The sequence below is a fragment of the Myxocyprinus asiaticus genome, chromosome 10 (assembly GCF_019703515.2).
Source record: "Myxocyprinus asiaticus isolate MX2 ecotype Aquarium Trade chromosome 10, UBuf_Myxa_2, whole genome shotgun sequence".
Taxonomy (NCBI): Eukaryota; Metazoa; Chordata; class Actinopteri; order Cypriniformes; family Catostomidae; genus Myxocyprinus; species Myxocyprinus asiaticus.
In genome coordinates, this window is record NC_059353.1 from 30545246 (window position 1) to 30570834 (window position 25589).

A 25589-nucleotide genomic window follows, 5' to 3' on the forward strand; every position below is an offset into this window, starting at 1 on the left:
TCTTTTAGGTCCTCTTTCAATTCCAGAATGTATAAACAGAATGGTTATTAGAACAAATTTGTTTCAATAAAACTTATAACTGGACTCAAATCTTTTCCGAAAAAAAATAAAAAAATCTTTAGGTCCTCTTTTATTTGCAAACATTTTGGAAAAAAGGCACTAGCTTAATACTTCAGAGATAATATAGTGCTAATTAAATAATGTGTATTTATATTGGATATAACACGCATGATATATCATTTTGCAACTAAATAAATTTGCTTTTGCACAACGGTCATTAAATCTCAAATAATATATATATATATATATATATATATATATATATATATATATATATATAGTATGTGTGTGTGTGTGTGTGTGTGTGTGTGTGTGTGTGTGTGTGTGTGTGTGTGTGTGTGTGTAAATATATTATAATAACCATACAAACAATAACCATAAAAACAATGTTACAAATATGCAAGTAATTCAGAGAGTTAAGATTAATTAATAAGTTAAGATGTATAAAAGAGTGAAAGCTCCACTTTTCTGTTACTTGCCAGTAGATTATGAGAAAATATTGCAGAAATAATAGTGAAAGGGTTCATTATTTTTCCACAGTATTTTCTCATATTTCAGGCTGTGATCACAATGGGATCATAATGAGTCTTTATCTAAATCCTTGATTCTTTCCTTAATTAATTTAATGACAAGGATAAATACTACACATTTCCATTTCAAATCTCCAGAGTCCATTGAGATTCTCTGAACATTGAATGAATGTTTTTCTTTTTTAAGCTTAGCCAGAGATTGAGCTGTAAGATTCATGTTGTTTAAGCAAATCCTTTTAATTTATAGATTATCTCTCATGCGGTATGATCTCACAAACATGCATATAGAGATTAATCAAATTAAACAAGATTAGAGCTTCCCAGAGAGGGCATGTTAATCTACGTAAAAGAGTATCAGTGATTACAAAACAATGCTCACTTGATGTTAAATTGTTGTGGAAGAACACAAGAGAGCATATGGTTGGAATTTCACAATTTTATTGGTTGTTTTTGTCATGGCAAACATGACATGAGGTAATAAATAAAGTCCTCTGTTATTTTTATTTATATGTGTCCAGTCAGTATACAGTCAGTTAGCAAAAGAGTTGGACACTGTTAAAATACAGTAAAAGCTGCAGGTAAACATCAGATCTAAACCGCTCCTGAGGCAGAAGTTGATGAATAGACCTTCACATTCTACAGCTGATGGGACACAAAAAGAGGAAAAGAAGAGAGGTAGAGCAAGAAAAATAATAAAAAGGTCACGCAGAGCAAAACTGGGTTGATGTCAGATCTTTATGTCACAGTCTGCCTTCTGAGCCAGTAAAATGGCCCCCATTGTGCCTAGTTTTGCTTCTGCGTGACCTTTAACCTCAGGAACCACATTTCTCTACAGCTGTCTCTGTATATACAGATGACGCAGAAGCACCCTCAGCCTCTGGAGTTGACATTAATGCTGCATCTGATGCAGAGCACTCTTGCTTTTTACCTGAAAATACACAAACATTTTGTATGACTTTAGTGACATTTGCACACACCATTTGTACATTTCACATCTGTGCAATACTACTGATACACTCTGATGGATTTTGCCTCATTCAGAGGCTATAAAGAATTAAACACCTAACATACACATACACCATTATGCAGTCCTTAAACCTGCTATGCTAGGTTTATTGATATCCTCTTTGCTCATGTTTTATGTGCTCATGAGTCATTCTGAGGATTTGCTTTTATAGTATGGCTGTAAGAGTGTAAATGATATAATCATGCAAAATGCTAGAATAACTCACTTTTAGCCAGATCACATGGTGTCAGCACAGGTTGTTCTGACTGATCTCCCTCTTTAAGGGAAGCCCTGATTTTGCGCACCACGTAGATGCTGGCTGTTGGGGAGAGTGTTAAAAGGGATCATAAAAATATACAAAACATACACCACTACACTAGGGATTTCAAAAAAGGCATAATTCAAATGATAATTTCTACAGTCCTGGAATCTTTAAATGTTGAATCAGAAATATAGGTGTATATATATATATATATATATATATATATATATATATATATATATATATATATATATATATGTTTATTAAAAGGTCATTACCATTACAAAAATACTATGGTGGTACCATGGATCTTCCATATCATGATACTAAATGATTTCCATATTCACGTACCATGGTATTTGCATGGTATTTGTTGATGTAACAAACAACAAATTAGTACCAATTTGAACGTACGTTCCACCTGTTAAGCATTATAATTGTGTAATAATTATATAATATGCAATAACATTGCTTATATTATACATTTAATCTCGTAAACGCAAATACAATACGTTTTGAATCCTTCTGTTATAATGTTTAAAGCTTACAAAGAAGTCTTACCTTTTATCAAAAGTCATACCATGGTGTACAGAATGTAGTTTCTATCGTGTCTGTACAATCCCAAGAAATGTGCCTTGTTCAGATATGTTTCGACGCCCAGAAACACCCGCGTCTATATGTTGTCAATGTTCTTTATGTTGTTCCGGAAGCGCCCTGCATGCTTTAGTGTTTTCAACAGCTTATGAAACTGGATTACGTATGATTACCGTCTCATTTCTCATCCATCGTTAACTCGCACTCATCCATGATTGGTTCTCTCATCAAACATGATGAGGTGTTCACCAATCGCTGTAAAATGCGTTTGCTGACATAACGCAAAAAAAGCCAATCAGGAGCACGAAAAGGGCAATAACAGGTCTCTCTGTATTTAAAGCTTATTTAACACTATAAATAACGTTTGAAAGTAAAACGGCTGATTACTACTTTGTTTCATGGGCTTTATTTTATTTTCAATTGTATTTTTTCCCACATAAAGACCTTTTTCATTGAATAAGTCATTACACTTTTGTCCACTTGTTCACAGTATTGTTTAAAATGGCTTTCGTTATACAGAGTAACACAAACGGGCGTAATGCCATTGAAATAATATTCCGGGTTCAGTACAAATTAAGCTCAATCAGCAGCATTTGTTACATGATATTGATTACCACAAAAAATTATTTTGATTTGCCCCTGCTTTTCATAAAAAAAATCAAATAAAATAAAAAAAAGAGCAAAAGCTGGGTTAAAGTGAGGCACTTACAATGGAAATGAATGGGGCCAATGTGTACAATATGCATGTAAATATGTAAATAAATCGCTTACTAACATTATATGTGTAAAATGACTGCAAAAATTATGATTTAAACAACTTTACAGCTCAAATCATACATGAGTTTTAACAAGAATTAATGTAAGTGCTTTTATAAAGCTTTTCATTTCTGCCTTTAAACCCTCTAAAAATTGGCTCCATTTACTTCCATTGTTCCTCAATGTAACCTCGATGTTTGATTATTTTTATTTTTTATTTTTCCAAGAAAAGGAGGGACGAGTTGAAATAATTGTTTGTGGTAATCAACATTATGCCACAATTGCTGTCGATTGAGCTTAACTTGCAATGAACCAGGAATATACCTTTAAAGACCCCCATACCAGTTCATCCTCTTGAGTTTTTGACTCTAGTTTATTCTGAGCAGCTTTCATAACCCTCTTATATGAAGCAGTTCATGGGATGTCCTAAGCTGCTTAAGTGACTGTCTAATCAGTGTTACTCCACATGACTTCAATGAATCAGCCTGACTTAGTAAGTGCTAAGACAGTCGAAATGTAGAGTTAATTAATTTGATCTTAAAGTAAATTAGCTAATTAGCAGAGAGTGCCAGCTCACTGTATTACTAAATGACACACACACATACACACACACACACACACACACACACACACACACACTGGTGCAGCTATCCTTATGAGGACTCTCCATAGACATAATGATTTTTATACTGTACGATCTATAGATTCTATCCCCTAACCCTACCCCTAAACCTAACCCTCACAAAAAACTTTCTGCATTTTTACATTTTCAAAAAAACATTGTTTAGTATGTTTTTTTAAATCATTTGAATTATGGGGACACTAGAAATATCCTCATAAACCACATTTATAGCATAATACCCTTGTAATTACCAGTTTGTAACCTAAAAAAAATGTATTCGTAAACCACTTAAACCTGCCCACACACACACACACAGAAACGTAATATAAAGTTATTATATTTGTATTTCAAATTAGTTGAATCTTCAACCAATACAAAAATATAGCATACGTTTTCATAAATATAATTATAAAACATGCTAAAGTTTTAAGGCAACAAGGAATAGAAAAAGCAGTCTTTACAAAAGAGCAAGTCCATTACTGTATAAACAACAAACCATTTAATTTTGAGGTGGTAGAAAGCTTGTTTGAAAAGCTTATTTTCCATAATACTACAGTACTCATAATTGCTATGCTACTATCAGTCAATGAAGGCGGAAGAAGGAAAAATACTTATATCAACAGTTTTCTTTAGAATAGACACATTAATCAAAGTGTTCAAAGGCAAGGAGTGTAAAGACACACAAAAACACACTTCTTTCCTAAACACTCTCTCAGGGTCCCCTGTCTTTCAGAATCGTGTCTGGGCTGTAAAAGAGAATGTTATTGTCCTCATCGTCAGAATCAGAGTGTGTATTGAGGTCATGTGTGTATCTTACACTTGCTGGTTAGTACTCTCTGCGGTCGCCATGAAGTGCAAAACAAAACAACAAATCTAAAAATGCAATAGCAAATCCGAAAACAAAAGAGCAAACCATAAAACACAACACCAAATCCAGAAACAAAAAACAAGTTAGAAAATACAACAGCAAATCAGAAAACACAACGGCACAAACACAAATTCCTTTCTTCAGGATTGGTCAACTGATTATATCAAAATACATGCCGATACGTCACTGACTAAAAAACTAAATAATTTGCCGTGTTTTTTTCTCTTGGGAAAACAGTAACAGGAAACTTTATAGCACAGTGAGTTAAAACAGAGAGCGGGAAAAGTTAGTTTCGATGTACATCTATGGTCAATGGGATGCCAAACACACCATTGATGAGACCTTCATCATGACCCATGAGCATGTAAACAGGTTCATAATGTTCTGAGAATAAAACAAATGTGTCCACTTTGCAGCCAACATTAAAATAAGCTTTTAGAATCTATAATTTCAGAATTTTTTATTTTACTATTAAACCAGACTCCTGATATAGTGTTAAATTGAATACTAAATTACCACTGCTTTGAAGTATGGTAAAATAAACAATTAATAATTATACTCAGCCTTCATTCATTTTTACTAACACATGATAGAAAAGTAGCATCAAAACTTCAAGCAATTGCAGAATGGTTCCATCAGTATACACTTCAGAAAATTGTGCATCATTCATTGAGTGCATGAGTGCACTACTAATTCTGGGCTTAAAAGATACAACTATGCAGAACTTTTTTATCTTCTCTCTTCCATGTTCTACTTAACGGCTGATGTGGCCCCTATACCAAAATAATCGCACACTCCTGCTCAATTGAATATGTATGACTAATACTGTAAATTGACAAGCAGATTTCCTTGAATCCCAGCAAACACACAAAAATCCCTGCATTTTGTGAACACACAAAATGCTGCATCAATATATGTCCTAATCTGCAGATGCAGCATTTTGCTGTCATTTTCAGCGACAGATCATGTGAAGAAAAAAAAATGAAGCAATAAATGTTTTGTACATGAAAAACTGTTCTTTACGTTGTTTAAGTAGCATTTAAACATGATTTAATCTATAAAAAAATGTGTCATTATGATACATCTCCACTTTGTACAGAGCACCCCCACTATTTCCAGAAGCACCCTCAGAGATTTTGATCTGGAACCGGGCCTGTAGCTGGCTAACATCTACAGATACATTCAATTGTATAGCCTATATTTTATAGGTCTATTTTGGGTACATATTTCATATTGCTTTCTCTTTTTTTACCCTTTTTTTATTAACTGCTTGTGCAACCATAGGCACAGTTGTTTATGTGTGTGTGTGTGTGTGTGTGGGCAAGTTTAAGTGGTTTACAAGGGCATTTTTTTAGGTTACAAACCGGTAATTACAAGGATATTATGCTATAAATGTGGTTTATTAGGACATTTCGAGTGTCCCCATAGTTCAAATCGCTTAAAAAACATATTAAACGATGTTTTATTGGAAATGTAAAAATGCAGAATGTTTTTTGTGAGGGTTAGGTTTAGGGGTAGGGTTAGGGTTAGGGGATAGAATCTATTGTTCTTTCAGTATAAAAATTATTATGTCTATGGAGAGTCCTCATAATGATAGCTAAACCAACATGTGTGTGCGTGTGCTTGCAGTTCTTTATTTGTGTTTGAGTAATGTTCATGTCTGGTCTCTTCTGGTCTCTTTACTCAAAATAAGTGTTTTCGTGGTGGGGGGGGTTAATTTAGTGAATAAGGGACCACAAACTGTCCACAAACTGCACTAAAACATTGGTGGTGTCCAAGCGTTCATTCAATTTGCATGTTCTAACTTAAAAAACACTGTTGTTTAAAAAAAAATTCTGAAGGTTCCAGTTGCTGCCAATGTAGCTTCAAATGTAGAAAGTGAGCCATCATGCCGGCAGTCTACTGCAACCTTTAAAATGAGAGAATGCTTTTTAATAACAGTGTTTATTATGTTAGAATATGCAAGTCATTTGAATGAACACTTGGTCAGTTTATGGAATTTTTAGACAGTCCCTTACACACTGTAGATGAACATCGTACCTAAAACTATCTTTTCCTGCTCGCTGTTTTTGCTCTCTGTGTTATAATGTGTCCCATTACTGTTTTACTTAGTGGCAAACCACTTACAATTTTCAGTAACTGAGCATTTGGAATTAATTTTGAAACAATCACGCAAGTGGGCAGAGAACCAATCCTGAGGAAAGGACTAGGTATTCTCCACACAGCCAATCATGTGAGAAGCTATGGTACCTAACCTTTCCATTTTGAATGAATTGCTGTTGTGTTTTTGAACTTGTTGTTTTGTTTCTGGATTTGGTGTTGTGTTTTCTGATTTGCTCTTTTGTTTTTGGATTTACTGTTGTGTTTTATGGTTTGTTCTTTTGTTTTGCACTTCACAGCCACCGTAACTCTCTGATTCACATACTGTCACACAGTCAAGACTGGAGCACCATCTGAGGAAACACAAAATGGGAACAAGAGACTGAAATCAGACAACACCTGACAGTAAGTATGTGTGTGTGTGTGTGTGTGTGTGTGCAGTCTCGCGTAGCCAGACTTTTGACCATCAGTATTAAGTGTGGTCCACACTGCTGCTTATTCCGCCCTTAAACTGGCCACTTAGACAGGTATGCCTATAGGGGCTTTCTGATGGACATGTAAAGCGACCAATCACAGAACACTTTATTTACTTGACATTTAGGTGCAGGTAAATCTGAAATTTAAACTAAGAAAACAAAATATGCAGGTTGTACTCTGGGATATCTTGTTTACATGGCACAAACTTTATCAAATCTAGCCAATCAGATTGTAGCCTGCTGTAATTAAATGTACCTTTATTCCTGTCATACTCAGTTGACTCCAGGTGTCTCTACCAAAGACAAGAGCGTTGGCAAGCCCATGCAAGGGTGCACTGAGCACATAAAGTAGTCAGAGAAAACACAGGGTCCTCTGGGTAAGAAGCATTATGAAATACACATACAGTACAAATCAGACACACACTCCAAGATGCCTGCACAGAAATGTACCGGATAACAGCAAGAAAACGCACAGTTACCGATTTATGAGGGGGACACAGGGTTACCATTTCAGCAGTCTGAAAGATATCTGAAAGAAGAATTATTGATACAGAATGTAATTTCATGAACTAGTGGATGGCAGCATTGTGATACATCTTTGTTACAAAAACACACACCTACCTACCTCTCTCTCCTCTCTCTTTCTGGGTTAAAGGTGCCTAACCAAGAACGCATCTTCAATTAAGACATTCAGAAGATCAGATGAGTCTGAGGGCACTTTCACACTAGAGCTTTTGGGTGCAGACTCATGTCTGTTTGACATCAGGAACCAGTTTATTTGGCCGGTATGAAAGCTGTTTTCCAAATTGGTTACACAACAGCAAACTGCACATGAGTCAACTTAAAGAGGTGATTTGGGGTGCATGTTCAGGTTCATGTTCACATTTGGTATGAAAGCATCTTCCTTTCTCATGGAAGTGCAACTATTAGGGCTGGGTATTGATTCAGATTTCCCAATTCAATTCGATTCCGATTCACAAGCTTTCCATTAGATTTGATATCAATTCATGTGGGTATATTTTAATTATAATGTCCCTTTTGCTTACATATGAAAGAAAATCCCTCCCAGCTAATGCTGTTAATTATACAGGGTTAATTTAACTAGGTACATAATGAAAATATTAATTTTACTAATTATATATATATATATATATATATATATATATATATATATATATATATATATATATATATCTTCTTTTTTTATTATTATTTTATTATTATTATTATTTTCATTTATTGTATTGTTTTTTCTTCATTATACTGGTCATATTTTGGCTTTTTAAAAATGAACAAATCCATGTATTCAATCAAGAAATATGATATTATATTTAATATATTATTTTTGGTTACATGTTTATTGTTTATTGCATAATTTGTACTTTTTACAAGTATTTACATTGATTTGTTGAACATGTGCTAAAACCGATACTGTCTCTTTAACAAAATCGCCATTTCTGTAAAAAGCGTCTGTAAATGAACGCATGTTATCAAGAGAAGACTCAAATGGCTTTATCTCATCTGTGCAATGCATGTTTAGAATAAAATGTTTATTTTCTGTTGTTTTTTATCAACAACTGACTGTAAAGAACAGAAAGGGTATTTAAAGATACATTATTCAATGACAAATGGATCGCATGGATCTCGTCTTTGGATACACGGAACAACTTTTATTCTCAATATGCGGTGAAAGGATCTTGCTGCTGAATCATCCACCACTATACTACACAATTACTGGTGAGTGAAATGTACACATTTACCAGCCAGTTGCCAAATAAATAAATTTTAGTCACATTGCGCAAAATTTGGAAGCAAATGCGACTGATTTCCTCTCATTGTAGTAGAGGGTTTCGCTCAAAGTAAAAGATCGATATTGGGATTTAAGAATCGATATTGAGATCGTTCAAGTTAAGATCGCTATGTATTGTAAAATCGATATTTTTACCCACCACTAGGAATATAGTATAAGTGTAATGCATCTCTCATTGCTGCTTGTCTCCAAATAAATTGCCTTTGGCTTATTTGCATCTCTTGCAATGCACCTGCGGCAGAAAGACTCAAATGCCTGTTCTCGTTAAGTTCTGTTGGTAATCAAAAGTTAAAAATAGTTCAATAACACAGTGGAACTGGTGTCTTCTCCTCCTGAGTCATTACCTAGCTACAGTGCTAAACAGCAGCCACTAGTACTCACGGTGGCACTCACGATGATGACACAAAAGCACCTTAGTTTTGACCAAAGTAATACTAATAATACTTAATGCAAGTGGAATTGGGTTATTTTGGGTTTGGACCAAAAAAATCGAAGGACCCAGGCCAAAATTTTTATTTTGGCCCCCTCTGTCCTACTTATTGAGTGGACGTGTCTCATCAGAAACTGCTTGTTGTGCAAAATGTGTTGGAATGTGGAATGTTGCCTTAAGCCTTACTGTGGTGCGTCAGTGTTACAGAGAACACATACAGGGAGGAGATAAACAAAGTGCTTTGCTCATGATGAATTTCAAATTTCACACCTATGTTAGACCTTCGGATACCATACAATCAAATTTAGGAAGTTGTAGGAGAGTTTTTAGCAGGTATTTGTGAGTCCCATTTACTCACCCTTTCATTGGCCACACAGATGAATTGAGAATAACAGCAGATCATGAGGATAATGAGGGTAAACAGCAGGACATAACATCTGCAAACAAACATGACCTTACTACTCAAGCAAGAAATAACACATACATGGGTCCCAGCCACACTTAAAAATCTATTAATGTCATTGCATTACATAACCAAATATCAAACCAAGTTGTATCCACAATCAAATGATGTTTGTTCAGAATTAACTTTTCTGAGCCATTTTGCTATTACTTTTAAACAACTGATATATTTGATCTTTTATGGTATAAAAAAAAAAAAAAGAAGAGAGCCCTTAAAGAGTCAATTTTATCATAAATGTTCTTAAGTAAAGCAACATGCACACCTTTAAGAATTAGAACGGAAATTCCTGAGATTCCTGAGATTCATGCTGCTTGTGTTAGGTGAGTCTCTGACATATGATGCAACTAATAACATAGTTTCATTCGTCTGTCAGTAAAACAGAATCATTCACACACACACAACCACACAAAAAAGAAACATGCACTTCTGTAAACACACACATGCCAAACCTCCACATTACATGTTCATCTGTGATCCAACTGCAGGAAAGAGTAAGAGAGACAGAAAGGATTGATGACTAGGGTGGTGATAGGATGACAATAAATTATAAATATAAAAGGTCAAAGGTTATTCACCACCAGGCACCAGCAGGACTGTAGTATCCACCCAGCAGGGGGAAGCTGGACATGAGCAGAGGAACCCCCCATGCCACCACATGGTACGGTCTGAGAAACACATTAAGATCTTTGGAACGCTGCTTGTATACATAGCTAAACATCTGTTTGTTGGCCCATGTGCATTTTCACACACATTTCATAATGTTCAGTTCTGATTTCTCTCACCAAGTTCAGGTACAGATTGACAGTAATAAGACACACCCAGGCCAGAGCACTCCAGTCTGAAACAAACAGCCAAAAATAAATAAATAAATAAAAATAACAATACTTACTATACATGACAAAGTGTCTACATCAAAAGTCCATCCTTCCATTCATTTTCCATACCCGCTTATACCTTGCAAGACACTTACAATGGAAGTAAATGGGGCCAATCCGTAAACTTTAAAATACTCAGTTTAAAAAGTATAGCCACTAGACGTAAACCATATGTGTGTTAACATGATTTTATTGTGATAAAATTGTTTATAAACCTTTTCTGTGTAAAGTTATATCCAATTTACAACTTCGTTGCCATGACGTAATGATTTAAACAACTTTACAGTTCAAATAAGACACAAGTTTTAACAGAAGATTGTAAATGCTTTTATAGAATTATAGTGTGGTGAGCTGGGCGGAGCCGAGCAGCGTCTGGGCAGAGTGAGGCTGGGAAAATAAGTGGCGAATGACTTTCACCTGTGTGCCACACTGGTCTCGCATTCCAGCGAGGGGCGGCGGGGGTATTTAATGAGAAGAGACCGCGCAGACAGGAGAGAGACACGTGAAGCTGTCTGCGTATCAGAAGTGCAGGTGCTGAAAAGCAGCGCATATGTTGAATGTACGGTTGAAAATATTTGACAATAAATATCTGTGTGCCTTGTCAACCCGGTCCCAGCTTCCTCCTTTCTTTAATTGTTACATATAGGCTTTACATTTCTGCCTTTAAATCCTCCAAACATTGGCTCCATTCACTTCCATTGTAAATGCCTCACTGTAACCTTGATTTTTGCCTTTTTTAAAGACAATGAGGGATGAATCGAAATAAATGTTGTGGTAATCAACATTATGCCACATTATGTCATTGAACTCTGAATATTCCTATAAGCAAAATCACTCTTTCAACAATGATGCTGTTGTACTAAATATCAGCATGGCTGTGATTACCTGCACCAATTGTGACTATGGTTGAATCACAGCAGTGATGATATGCAGAACAACAGCACTCTTGTTTGTGTGATATTGCTTAAATATATGTATTTATACATATATTAGGTTTGGTTATATACATATATAATGCTTTTCACGCATCGATAATAAGATAATTTTCCAGATGATAATCGATATATCGCCATCTTTTTTTTTTTTTCAGATATAAATAGATCTGCTTGTTGCACAATAGTCTTTGTCTCTTCATACATATTTCTCAACACAACTTTGGTATAGTGTGAGAGGCAGGGCAACTTAAAGGGGGCCGCACACCAAACATGTATGGAGGACGACATGGCGCATTCTAAAATGAAACAATTATTTTCTATGAATGTACAACCACCACTAATTGGTATCTGTCGTGGCACCCAGCTATTACTCCAGAGGCTGCTCAAAGTTCTGCAGCCACATCAAGGAGCTTAATTTGCATCACTTTCCATTAAATTCTACCCAAATCATTGTAAAAGGACAATCACTGGGTGATATATACACAATGTATTTACAGTTACAAGTATGTCTTTTTGTGGTTTGACAGTGCAGTTACACCTGTTTCATTCACTAACCTCAGATACACTAACTCATTAATGTCACTTTGTTCATTCTTAAAGAAAAACCTTCGTAACTAACTTGTCCTACCCGCGACCAGGTTCAGTAAATGTTATATCACCCCCTTGTGGTTTCCCAACGCTATTACGCCAGACCACATTAAACAGAAGAACAAGTCTGGCCATTCTCTTTTGACCTCTCTCATAAACAATGCATTTCCATCCACAGAACTGCCACTCACTGGATATTTTTTGTTTTTGGCACCATTCTGAGTAAATCCTAGAGAAATATTCAAATCAGCCCATCTGGCACCAACAATCATGCCACGGTCCCAATCACTGAGATCATATTTTTTCCCCATTCTGATGGTTGATGTGAACATTAACTGAAGCTCCTGACATGTATCTGCATGATTTTATGCACTGCACTACTGCCACACGAAAAGCTAATTAGATAATCACATGGATGATTGTTGGTGCCAGATGGGCTGGTTTGAGTATTTCTGTAACTGCAGATCTCCTGGGATTTTCACACACAACAGTCTCTAGAATTTACTCCGAATGTTGGCAAAAACAAAAAACATCCAGTGAGTGGCAGTTCTGTGGACGAAATGCCTTGTTGATGAGAGAGGTCAACAGAGAATGGCCAGACTGGTTTGAACTGACAAAGTCTACGGTAACTCAGATAACCGCTCTTACAATTATGGTGAGAAGAATAGCATCTTAGAAAGCTATTCTGAGATTTAGGCTGGCCCTGTTTTGATGGCACGAGGGGGACCTACACAAAATTAGGCAGGTGGTTTTAATGTTGTGGCTGATCGGTGTATATTCGATATTTGTACACACACACACTCAGTTGCCAAATTTACCAAAATACGTGAGCCACCAAGCTTGAAAATCACACAGAGACCCCTCCGGATGAGACTCTCCCTGCACAGAAAAAGGTACGATGAAACTGATGAGGGACAAAAACAATTCTCTCTTCCACATAAATTAGCACTCTCATAATTATTCTATGCCTAAATATGTCTCTCACATACAAATACACTAATATTAATCAATGCAACTCACATAACATATGCAACACTGTCAAAAAATGCAGCTACTGTCAGACTGACTATCATTTTCTGGAAAAACAAAGGAACAGATAGACATACATTACAATAAAGGGATAAAATGAGATACATTAATCCTCAAAATGTTATAATAGCCATAAATATAACCAAATAAACAGTTACTGGTTGTAATTTTACTGGTATTCAAGACATAATCAACAGTTGGAAATTTGCTATATTTGTAATTCATATAAGACACAAACACACACTGTACCTGAGCCAAAGAGTTATTTCGGCGCAGGAGCCATATTGCGAAGAGCATGAAAATGCTACAGACAGAAAATGTAAAGCTAGTTAGGCCTCCTCAAAACCTAAAACAAAATAGAAACATCATATTATTGTGACATATGAATAAACTCACCACACTACCAGTGAAAATGTCCTTGTGGCTCTTTTCACTTTTAGAATCACATCCTGAAAATTAAAAAAGGACTTGAATACAACAGTCAGGAAAAATAGTGCAATGACTTTAATTTCATGCATAAAAATAGCAGTTTGGCCCATAAAAATGCAGATTTCTATTCAATAACACTATTAGTGCCACTTTCATATATATTTTCCTTTCATTTCAAATAAAGTCTTGGCTGAATATTCTGCATATTCATATTTCCTATGTTATACATTTTTATACAAGAGTTCATGTGTTATCTGTGTTACCTGCCACCTACTATGTTGTGTGTTCTGCATAATTACCACAAGTGTAAATTAAAGTATCAACCCGTAATATCCAACATATTTCATTCTGTTAAGTTTCTAATAACTCACAAGCAGCTAGCCTTTTACACACTCTGAGCTCAAGTGTAGTGTTTTGTTAGGGTTATTTCATCACAGATCAATGAGTTTAATGCTTCTTCAATTATACTTTCTTATGTCTAGTAGTTATAGCACTAATAGACATCATGTTGCCTGTAATGGATGATGTCCTGTTGTGGTTCAGCATGAGGGCTAACCAGTTTCAGTGTTATATTAGTGTTTACACCATATTTATACTTACGCATCGATAGTCGTCTGGTGATGCATTAAAGAAAGTACAGTGGGAGCTGCTATTGTTTTTAATCTGGACTGGATGCTCATCTTCCATTCTTATACTTTCTTTTTACTAACTACAGTTCCCTTACGACTCAGTACACTTGACATTGCATTTATTAATGCATATGGGAGTGACTTCTTACATGACCTAGTTGAAACCTCTCTACAATAACGGCAATATTCTAATATTGGCTATGCTGTTTGAGGCCCGCCTGTTTTGAAGTGAAACTGTCCGCTATAAAAACAAAACAGCACAAACACCATCTTCCTTCAAGACAGTGATCATCTCTTGTCTAGAAGCCCTCTACTTTCGCCATCGATATACACGAGTCAGCGGGCGGAATCTTCACGGGAAGACTTTCAGCTCCCCTGCAATGCTATGGTGAACATCACACCGCCTCGTCAATTGACGCTTTGTTGGTGAACGGGCCGCTTCAGCATACTGACTCCCTGCAGCGTGTAACAGGTGTTATATTTATTTATTAATTTCACACAAAATCTCTCTTTTTGTTATTATCATTTGTTATATTTATATAATTATTTTGTATTCTGGAAATTCTTTTAATATTTCATTTAATTTATTCTTTTAATATTGATTTCTTTTATTTGAGATGTCATGTTTCTATGGTTATATGGTACTTTTTCAGTATTGTTAAAAATGGCGCGTGGCTCCTTTAAGACTTATGTTCCGGTTCCGGTTGCTCTCCTTCAGTTCGCGGTAAGCGCGACTGAAGAGAGGTTAGTTGTGCTGAAGCTCCGTCTAAAAAGTTTGATATGGGTTTTTTTCATTGTAATAAAACATGTAATTTTGTTCTTAAATTCACTTTAATCTTATTCAAACATGTATGAAGTTTGTGTGAATAATATGGAGCATGTATTTTTGGAGACAGTTCATTAAGCATGAGTGTGCAAGCTCTGTGGCTAAAATAATGCTTTTCACGGACAGGCTGGTGTTCCAGTTGTGAGAGAAGGCCACAGATTCGAGCTTATTTTGATAAATTTGTTTCTTTATTCATGCAGGTATGTTCTCTTTCATGCTTCTGATAATATTGTTTTGAATTTATGTAAAATGCTTTATTTTATTTAGTTTTATTTTTCTATTTTTTAATGAAATATGTTGAACACAATTGATTTTGATTTACATGAAAAGTGTAAAATGTGTTCAGTTCGCGGTAAGCGCGACTGAAGAGAGGCTGGTGTTCCAGTTGTGAGAGAAGGCCACAGATTCGAGCTTATTTTGATAAATTTGTTTCTTTATTCATGCAGAATAAAATCTGGCCAGAGTAATTCCTGTTGCCCGGTCTTGTTCATTTATCCACACAACGCAGAGCTAAACGAAGGCCGGTCACAAGCGCTTCGGCAGAGTTTGTGTATCCTTACAAAGCAATTGTATATTGTGTATTGTATATTGTGTGATATAAATATATATAAATTAATATATTTATATATCTAAAAGTGTCACTTACGTGTTCGCATATTTTTAAAGATGTCGTTCCGTAAGTGTTCCTTGTGCGAGAGACACATCCCGCCGTCAGATCAGCATGAGAGCTGCTTTTACTGTCTGGGCTGCGCCCATGCAGAGACGGCTCTCATAGAGTCAAACTGTCCTCAATGTGAGGACATGAGTCTCAAGACACTTCACTTATGAATCGTGTGTGAGGGACGATTCAGCCTCACACGCCCTCCCACCCGCCTCTTCTGTGAAACCTGAGGATTCACATGAGGAGGCACGGCGGGGCCGCGAGGTCGAGCAGGATGACTTTGAGGTGGTCCTCGTGGCGGCAGTGCATGTTTTCCGATATGCTATGTGCGAGACGTGCTCCGGCCTTCTGGAAGAGCAGGCGGCCTCGTCTCACTCTGAAACTGAGCGGTGTGCGCATCTTGAACTACCTCGATGTTTGGCTGTTACTAGCGCAATCAGAGGACCTGTTATGCCAGCACAGAGACTTAATGCTTCAGCATCTAAACAGCTTGGGCCTCAATGTGAACTGGGCGAAGAGCACGCTCTCCCCCAGCCAAAAAATCTCCTTTATGGGAGTCAGCCTCAACTCCATGAGAAGGCACGCACACCTCACGAGCGAGCACATTCAGGCCATTCTACAGTGTCTGTCTTGGTTCAAACTGGGGAGAACACTTCCACTGAAGCTGTTTCAGAAAGCATTGGGATTTATGGCGGCGGCATCAGTCTCTTACACATGAGACCTCTTCAATGCTGGCTGAACCGGCGTGTGCCATGACGCGCTTGGCACCAAGTGCTCATGCGCATCACTATGTCCTGCTGCTGTATAGCTGCTTTAGCATCATGGACAGCTCCTGCGTTTTACCAGTGAGGTGTCGTGCTGGGGCAAATTTTCACGCGGCACCTAGAGCTATCGGCTGCATTTCTATCCTTAAAGGATTTTCAGTCAGAAATAGCGAACTGTCAAGTCCTGGTTCGCTCAGACTACATGACAGTTGTGGCATATATAAACTGCCAAGGCGGAATTCAGGAGACTTCATCCTCACTGTATTGAGGATTTGGGAAATACCCACTGTCCCCTCTGGTACTCTAAGTCCCAAGCCCCACTAGCAGGTGCAATGGCAAACAAATGGCCGGCCAAATGCAAATATGCATTTCCCCCAGTATGCTTGATTCACTCTGTCATCTGTAAAGTCAGAAAAGACAAGGAAATTATTCTATTAGTTACACCGAAGTGGCCCAACCAGCCATGGTTTCCGTAAATGACAGAAATGCTGTACAGTCCGCCATGGGAAATACCGCTGAGGAGGGATCTCCTCTCTCAGGCACAAGACACAATCTGGCATCCCCAGCTCCAGATGAACCTGCATGTGTGGCCCCTGAATGGAGCGTGCTAGATTCGCCAGAACTGACGCGTTCAGTCATAAACACCATTTTACAGGTCAGAGCGCTATCCACGAGACGCCTCTAAGTGCTAAAATGGAAGGTGTTCACTGATTGGTGCCTCTCAAATGGCAAAGACCCAATAAACTGCCCCAAACATTAAATTCTCATACTTCTTCAAGAGCGATTAGATGCAGGACTCACTCCGTCAACGCTCAAAGTGTATGTGGCAACATTATCTGCGTATCACGCTGTGATAATGTTAAGTTCGTGGGCAATGGAGGAGTCAGGAGACGACGGAACAGGTTCAAGGTCAGTTTTTTTAATCAAAGGTGCACACACAGTTGACAAACTAACATAAACACTCATTGCAACACAGCACAGTCTCTCAGATCTGCCTTCTCGTAACTCTCTCTCCCGTCCTGATGCTCTGGCATGCCTTATCAGGTCTCCATCTGTCATCACTATAATGAGAGACAGGTGTTAGAGAAATGACAGCCCAGGTGATGAGCCTAAACCACTTTCCCTATCCAGCAGACAGACACATGACCACGCCCCTCACGCCACACACGCACATGAGCTGGCGCCTCTATAGGCACGCATGATTTGGAGGCTGTTCAATTGGCGGAGGACCATATGGCGGCGTACCAGAGGGCGGAAGAGCCCTCCCACTCTCTCTCCCCTCCCCCTGTTTTTTCCCCGTTCTCTTCCCCCTCCCCTCTTCTCTCTCACTCTGCTCTCTCCCCAGAGCCTGTTCCTGCCCCGCATAGGCCAGGAGTCCCGCCACTGAAGCCAGTTCCCCACACCCGGGGTGTTGCATCGTCCACAGCAGCGACAGTGCCCCACCGCTCTGCCCCTCAGGTGGAAGTGTCCACCAATGCAGGTATGGGCGTGGCACCTGGGCCGGTCTGCTGAAGTGGCGGGGATCCGGGACACTTCCGGGATCAATGCCCTGTGATGGAGCTGGGAACAGTGATCCCCAAAACTCCGCAGGCTGCCCCTGATCGGCCCGGAGCATACCGTATACCGTTAAGTGTCAAGGGGGGTACTCACCAAGCATTGGTGGATACGGGTTGTAATCATACCACTATCCACCAATGCTTGGTTCAACACGAGGCTTTGGGCACAGCTAAAATGGTGAGGGTGAAGTGTGTGCATGGGGATATTCATAACTACCCTGTGGTGATTCTTGCGATTAAATTTTGGGAACGAAACATAGAGTGGAGGCCGCGGTTAGTTCCCACCACACCCATCCACTGATTCTGGGGACTAATTGGCCTGAATTTAGAAATGTATTAAAGGGAATATGCGCGGATGGTCCCGCACTAAAGCAACGAGATGTGAAATGTGCGATGCTCTGGCAGGGGAGGCGGAGCCAGGGCCATCTTCATCTGCTCCACGTCAGGATGACGTGAGCGGGGGAGAGGCTGCATCCCCTACAGTCCTCAGGGGATTTTCCGAAGAGGATTTCCTTTGGAGCAGTAGCAAGACAGAACCCTCAAGCACGCCTTTGGCCAAGTGAGAGTGATCAATGGTCAACAACTCCAGCCAAATGTCACCCTTTCATATCCTTATTTCGCAATTATAAATGAGCGGTTGTATAGAGTGATGCAGGATGCTCAGATAAAGGAAGATCCAACCCAGCTCTTAATACCGCAGAGCCGTCGAGAAATGGTGTTCCAGGTGGCTCATTATAATCCCATAGCAGGTCATCTAGAGGAAAGAAATACACTGAACCGCCTAATAGCCCGTTTTTATTGGCCGGGCATTGGCGGCAATGTCCGCAGGTGGTGTGCGGCATGCCGAGAATGCCAGCTGGTGAATCCACCAGCCACCCCAAAAGCACCATTGCGCCGTCTTCCACTGATCGAGGTCCCCTTCGGAGAATTGGAATGCACCTCGTCGGGCCATTAGAGCGGTCAGCACGCGAACATTGTTTTGTATTGGTCCTAGTGGACTATGCAATGCGATATCCAGAAGCAGTGCCTCTGTGCAACATCTCAGCATGCAGTGTTGCAGAGGCACTCTTCAAAATAATCTCCTGGGTGGGGATTTCGAAAGAAATCGGCTCAAGATCGACAGCACCGACTGTATGACAGGTGAACTCGGCTGTGGGAATTTGCACAGGGAGACTAGTATTACTTCCCACATCAAGTTCCAAATTACTCGCCAAGTGGCAAGGACCCTTTGAGGTCACACGACGAGTGGGGGATCTCGATTATGAGGTAAAGTGAACCAATAGAGGGGGCGCACGTCAAATATATCACCTCAACCTCCTGAAATTGTGGAGGAAGGCAGTCCCTGTAACATTGGCTATGGTAGTCCCAGAGAGGGCGGAGCTCAGGCCAGAGGTGAATACAAAATACAATCATTTCACCCCGGTCACTTGCAGAGACCACCTCTCACCGAACCAACTCGCAGAGGTTGCCAAGTTGCAAAAGGAGTTTGCAGACGTGTTTCCCCTCTACCGGGTCGTACAAACCTCATACAGCACCACATCGAGACCGAGCCGGGGGTGGTGGTACATAGCCGTCCCTACCGATTGCCCGAGCACAAAAAGAAAATTATCCGGAAAGAATTGGATGCAATGCTCGATATGGGGGCAATAGAGGAATCCCACAGCGATTGGTCCAGCCCGGTTGTTCTAGTTCCTAAGAGTGACGGGTCTGTACGGTTCTGTGTGGATTATAGAAAAGTCAACGCGGTGTCTAAATTTGACGCATACCCAATGCCTCGCTTTGATGAGATGCTCGATCAGTTGGGCACTGCTCGATTTTATTTTACACTGGATTTGACAAAGGGTCATTGGCAGATCCCCTTGACACCAATGTCCCGTGAAAAAACAGCCTTTTCCACGCTGTTTGGATTACACCAATTTGTGATGCTTCCGTTCGGTTTGTTTGGAGCCCCGGCTATGTTTCATCGTCACATGGACCGAATCCTCAGACCGCATTCGGCTTATGCTGTTGCCTACTTAGATGACATAATTTACAGCAATGATTGGCAGTGGCACATGCATCATCTGAGGGCGGTTCTGAGATCGCTGTGACGAGCGGGACTCACAGCAAACCCCAAGAAATTTGTGATTGGGCGGGTGGAGGTACGGTATCTGGGGTTCCACTTGGGCCACGGGCCCAAGACCAAAAAGGGAGTGAGATTTGTGCCAAATTATTTGGATGTCACCAGCCCGCTGACTGATTTCACTAAAAAGGGAGCTCCAGACCCGGTCCAGTAGATGGAGCAGTGTCAACAGGCGTTCATGCAGGTTAAAGCCGCACTTTGCGAAGGGGGGCGCTTTTACATTCACCCGATTTCTCTCTCCCTTTTGTCTTGCAGACGGACGCTTCAGACAGAGGGCTGGGGGCCGTACTCTCACAGGTGGTGGAGGGGGAGGAGCTGAGGGAGACTGAGTACACCATAGAGAAGGAGTGTCTCACCATCAAGTGGGTGGTCCTCACTCTCCGGTACTACCTGTTGGGGCGGTACCTCTGCTTGGATCATGCCCCACTCCAATGGCTCCACCGCATGAAGGAAACCAACGCACGGATCACCCGTTGGTATCTGGTTCTTCAGCCATTTAATTTCAAGGTGGTCCACAGACCGGGAGCGCAGATGGCTGTCGTCGACTTCCTTTCCAGAAATGGGGGGGGTTGTGGTAGACATCCCGGATGTCTCCCAGGCCTGAATCGGGTGGTGGGAATATGTGGCAGTGGGGGCGTGGTCAAGCGTCCGGCCGGAGAGAGAGAAAGCGGTAAGGGCGCTTGCACCTGAGCTAGATTATGTGTAACACCTGTCTCTAATTCCAGTGAGCATGGGGAGAGCAGCATATAAGCAGCCACGCCACCAGCAGAGAGAGAGAGAGAGTCTGGCACAAGGAAGGCCAAGGTGCTCCTGAAGCTGCTACATTTAATCTGTTATGTTTGTGAAGCTGATGTGTTTAAATTACTATGTGCCTGTGAAGCTAATTAATTTAAGTCTACGTGCCTGTGAAGCTGACAAGTTTGTGAATTTGTAAAGCATTGAAGTGTCTGATTAAAAGTCCTACCTGAGCCTGGAAAAACCTGCTTCCCTGTGTTCTCCTTCCCTTCTGTTTGTGAGCTGTTACAGACTGTGACATGTTCTTGATTTCTGGGCAATGGAGGAGTCAGGAGGCAGCGAACTATCAATGTGAGTATTTTATTTACTCCTTCAGTGTCACACAAATCTTTAACAAAAAAGGGCTCTTATTGGCCAAACAAACACAAACGAGTCTTGAGGTTTCTCTCTATAATATGATGGGCACATGCAGCCAACACTCTCTGCTGTCTCTTTCTGCCACTCTGACGCATTTGTGCGCTTTTTCGGGTCTCCCTCTGCCATCACTATAACAAGAAACAGGTGTTAGAGATAATGAAAACCCAGGTGATGAGCCTCACCACTCTCTCTCTTCCACAGACTGACACGTGACCACGCCCAGTCCCCACAAGGACCTAAAACAGAGGCTCTCGAAGCTGCGTAAAGCAGAGAATCAAAGGACACGATGCAAAAACACAGAAAAAGCAAGAACAGACTTCTATAAAGATCCCTTTAAATTTGCGAAAGGCATTTTCACAAAAGGGAAAAGCGATCACTGAAAGTGTCAAAAATGGAGGTGGAAGCACATCTCAGATCCATCCACACTGATGTGCTAAAAGATGAACCGATACTTGTCCCAGCTGACATCCCACCAATCTCACCCCCACAATATTAATTTAACATCAGCCCACCCAAGCTGAGTGAGGTGAAAGAGGTAGTTAAGAAGGCAAGATCGGCATCAGCGCCAGGCCCTAATGGTGTTCCATACTGTGTTTACAAGAACACTCCGGAGGTTTGAAAATTCCTCTGGAGAACTATGAGGGTTGCGTGGGAAAAGCAAGTTATCCCCAAAGCCTGGCGAAGAGCAGGGGAAGTGCTGATCCCAAAAGAAAATAATTCATCCACCAGTGAAGAGTTTAGACAAATAAACCTGCTGAACATAGAAGGCAAGATATTTTTTCAGCGTGTTGGCACAATGACTTACAAAGTATCTGAAACAAAATCGTTGGAATGATACATCAATCCAAAAGGCTGGCATAGCAGTCTTTTTGGGATGTCTTGAACATATCAGTGTCATATGGCATCAAATCCAGACTGCTAAGCAAGAAGGAAAGGATCTGCATGTCTTGATCCTCGATCTGGCCAGCACCTATGGATCAGGTCCTCATTACCTGTTGTGTACTGCTTTTTAATTCTTTCAGGTGCCTGCAACAATAACATATCTGGTAAAACATTACTTCCAGGATCTGCAAGTTTGTCTCACAACATCAGACTTCACTACAGCTTGGCAACCACTGGAAGCAGGCATCATGGCGGGGTGCACCTTCTCTCCATTGGCTTTCACTATGGCAATGGAACTCATTATCAGAGCCTTAAAATGGGTTGCAGGAGGAGAACGGCTATAGCTTGGACAGTGATTACCACCGATACGAGCCTATATGGATGATATAACAACACTGACTACAAATGTCCCCTGCACCAAGAGACTTCTGGAAAAGCTTCATCAAAACATGCAGGAGCATCTCCATTGTCAAAGGTCAAGTCACGGATCAGAAATTTCATATTGATGGAATACTTTTCCCAACTGTTTCAGAAATGCCTGTGAAGAGCTTGGGCCACTGGTATGACACAAATCTCAAGGACACAGAACAGTTTGAACAACTCAAAAAGGATACCATCGCACACTTAACTAGCATCAACAAGACATTGCTGCCAGGAATACTCAAGCTATGGCGTTTCCAGTTTGGCATACTACCAAGACTCATTTCGCCTTTAACAGTTTATGAAATCCCCATCAACAAAGTGGAAAAGCTGGAAAGACTGATCAGCACAATGATGTGAAACAGCGGCTTGGACTTCCAAGATGCTTAAGATCTCTCGGACTGTACGGGAACAGCAAATTGGAATTTCCAATTGCAAGCCTTGTGGAAGAATTAAAATGCACCAAAGCAAGATTGATGCAGGGCCAGTAGACTAACTGGGAGAGCCTGGAAAAGAGGAAACACAGCTGGCGGACATCTGGAAGATGGAGGGATCTCGACTAAGCTTTGTCATCAGAGCCACTTATGACCTATATCAACACCCCAGAACCTGAAGCAGTGGTGGGGAGAAGACTCCGCTTGCTCTCTTTGTCAAGCACCTGCATCACTAAGGCACATTTTAACAGGATGCACTACGAGCCTCACCCAAGGGCGTTACACTTGGCGGCATAACCAAGTTCTCAGAAAGCTAGTATCATTCTTGGAACAGAGGCGAACCACCACAAATGCTCTCCCACAAACATCGATGGGAAATGTCCACATAACACTATTTGTAACGGCAGGCCAACCTCCAGAGCACCATGTAACATTAAAGGGTGCAAGCATTCTGCAAGTTGCTCGGGACTGGAAAATGGACGTGGATTTGGAAAAAAAGCTTGTATTTCCCCCAGACATTGTAACTACAACACTCCGGCTTGTGAGAGGAAAAAGACCAAGTACTCTGAACTGGTAACTGAAGCTGCCCAGAACAACTGGAAGACCAAGATTTTCCCTGTAGAAGTGGGATGCAGGGGATTTGTTGCTACATCTATGACCAGTCTATTGAAGAAGATGGGGTGAGGGGTCGATCCCTCCAACAAGCAGTCAAGTCCTTGTCAAATGCAGCAGAAAAAAGCAGCAATTGGATTTGGATTAAAAGGAAAGACAATAACTGGGCTGCAATATGAAAAATGGAGGGTATGGAACGGAGGGGGGTATACATGATATGCCAGGTATCACCACTGAGCCCTCTGGAGATGTTGTGGGCTTATCAACGAAACATCAAAGAAGGAGGGTGCCCACCTGATGACCCCGATGATGTATGTATCCTCCCTTTCACCACTCCAATCCCACTGCCAACATGGAGAGTGCCAAATTACCATAGAGATTGAAACATCAAGTCCTATTAGCCCTACTATGTTTAAATTAATAAATGATATAAACATGATATATTACATTTCTGGAAATATAAAAGTCTGCTTTTCACTTTAAAATGTACTGTTAATCAATGTAGCAACTACAAAAGGCAACATGATGACTTAAATTTCATCAAGAGTGACCCGTCAAGGAGCAGTAAATAATACTCATGTAGAGATAGTACACGGTGTTACTCACACAAACACAAAACACCATTAGGGTAACATGTCAAATTAAAATAATGCAATAAACATTAACTAAACTACATAAAATATAACACGGAACACTCCACAGTACATAACTGATATTAAAAAGAAGAAGAAACATAACTATTCCCATATATAATCACATTTATGGTTCACACAGGGACTTCTGAGATTTACTTTTTACCTTTAATTATATGGTAAAATCATACTTTTTACCTCAAAATTGTTTTTTTATTTTTTTATTTTTTTGTACAATAATTTATCGTACAATTACATGCATTTCCTTATTAAATATTTTATACTTTTATACAGTATATATTAACCTGTTAACCAATGTTTTTTTTTGTTTTTTTTACTGTAGCATTTTTACATTCTTTTACCATTAAAATGTTTTTATTAAAGCTTTATAGCATGACATGTCTATTTTCACTTTAAAATTAGTTTTGAGGGCATGCTTTTATTCTCTACTGAGATGATTTAATGTTCACCTGAGAGAATAGGGTGTGACAGTCCTCTCTCAACTGAAAAATAATATCTTTTAAAAAATAACACATTATGCAATAAGAACAAACTTTTTGATATTCTTGTTTTTATAAATAAACAATACCATTATTATTATTATTATTATGGCTGAGTGTAATTCTATAGTCTGTTTCATTGCACAGGTCTTGATAAAGCAAACACACAATCACAAATATGTTTTACTATTTTTGTGGCTATAGTATGCATTGATTTTCAATGTTTTTATACTCAGCTAATTATTATATGTTCTATCTTTAACACTTCACTTCACACAGCCCTCAAAGTATTCTTTTAGCATTTTAAAATGTTCATTAAGACATCAGTTTGTTTAGAATGTTTATTGTGACGTTTTCCTCATGGAAACTCCACATTGTCAGAGATTTCAGGTCCTTGAAATATCCTTGTGGGGACATTTGGTCTTGTACACACCTGGTATTTGCATGCACACACTTGGTAAATGGGAACAGTAAGCACCTTATAGATTACTTTTTATTACAGTAAAGTTAATGTTTTATGTTATTGTCTAATAAATAATGCCTAATCCATCAGCATCCTCACACAT

At 39.6% G+C, this 25589-nt stretch overlaps 1 protein-coding gene and 1 long non-coding RNA gene across 2 annotated transcripts; both read right to left on the minus strand.

Annotated features, from left to right (window-relative positions):
- Positions 1 to 1011: 1011 nt before the first annotated feature.
- Positions 1012 to 2593, minus strand: LOC127447668 (uncharacterized). Its single transcript, XR_007898405.1, has 3 exons — positions 2420 to 2593; positions 1823 to 1915; positions 1012 to 1518 (listed from the first exon to the last, which is right to left on the minus strand). It is a non-coding gene; the product is annotated as an uncharacterized LOC127447668 (long non-coding RNA).
- A 4540-nt stretch (positions 2594 to 7133) lies between these two features.
- On the minus strand, positions 7134 to 14520 carry si:dkey-100n23.5 (cyclic AMP receptor-like protein A). The gene is given in 12 exon segments (XM_051709524.1): positions 7134 to 7151; positions 7531 to 7609; positions 7900 to 7949; positions 9873 to 9951; positions 10418 to 10456; positions 10553 to 10642; positions 10728 to 10815; positions 13194 to 13254; positions 13392 to 13451; positions 13654 to 13708; positions 13801 to 13853; positions 14434 to 14520. Coding segments are annotated over 12 exon segments (759 nt in total).
- Between the last annotated feature and the right edge of the window lie 11069 nt (positions 14521 to 25589).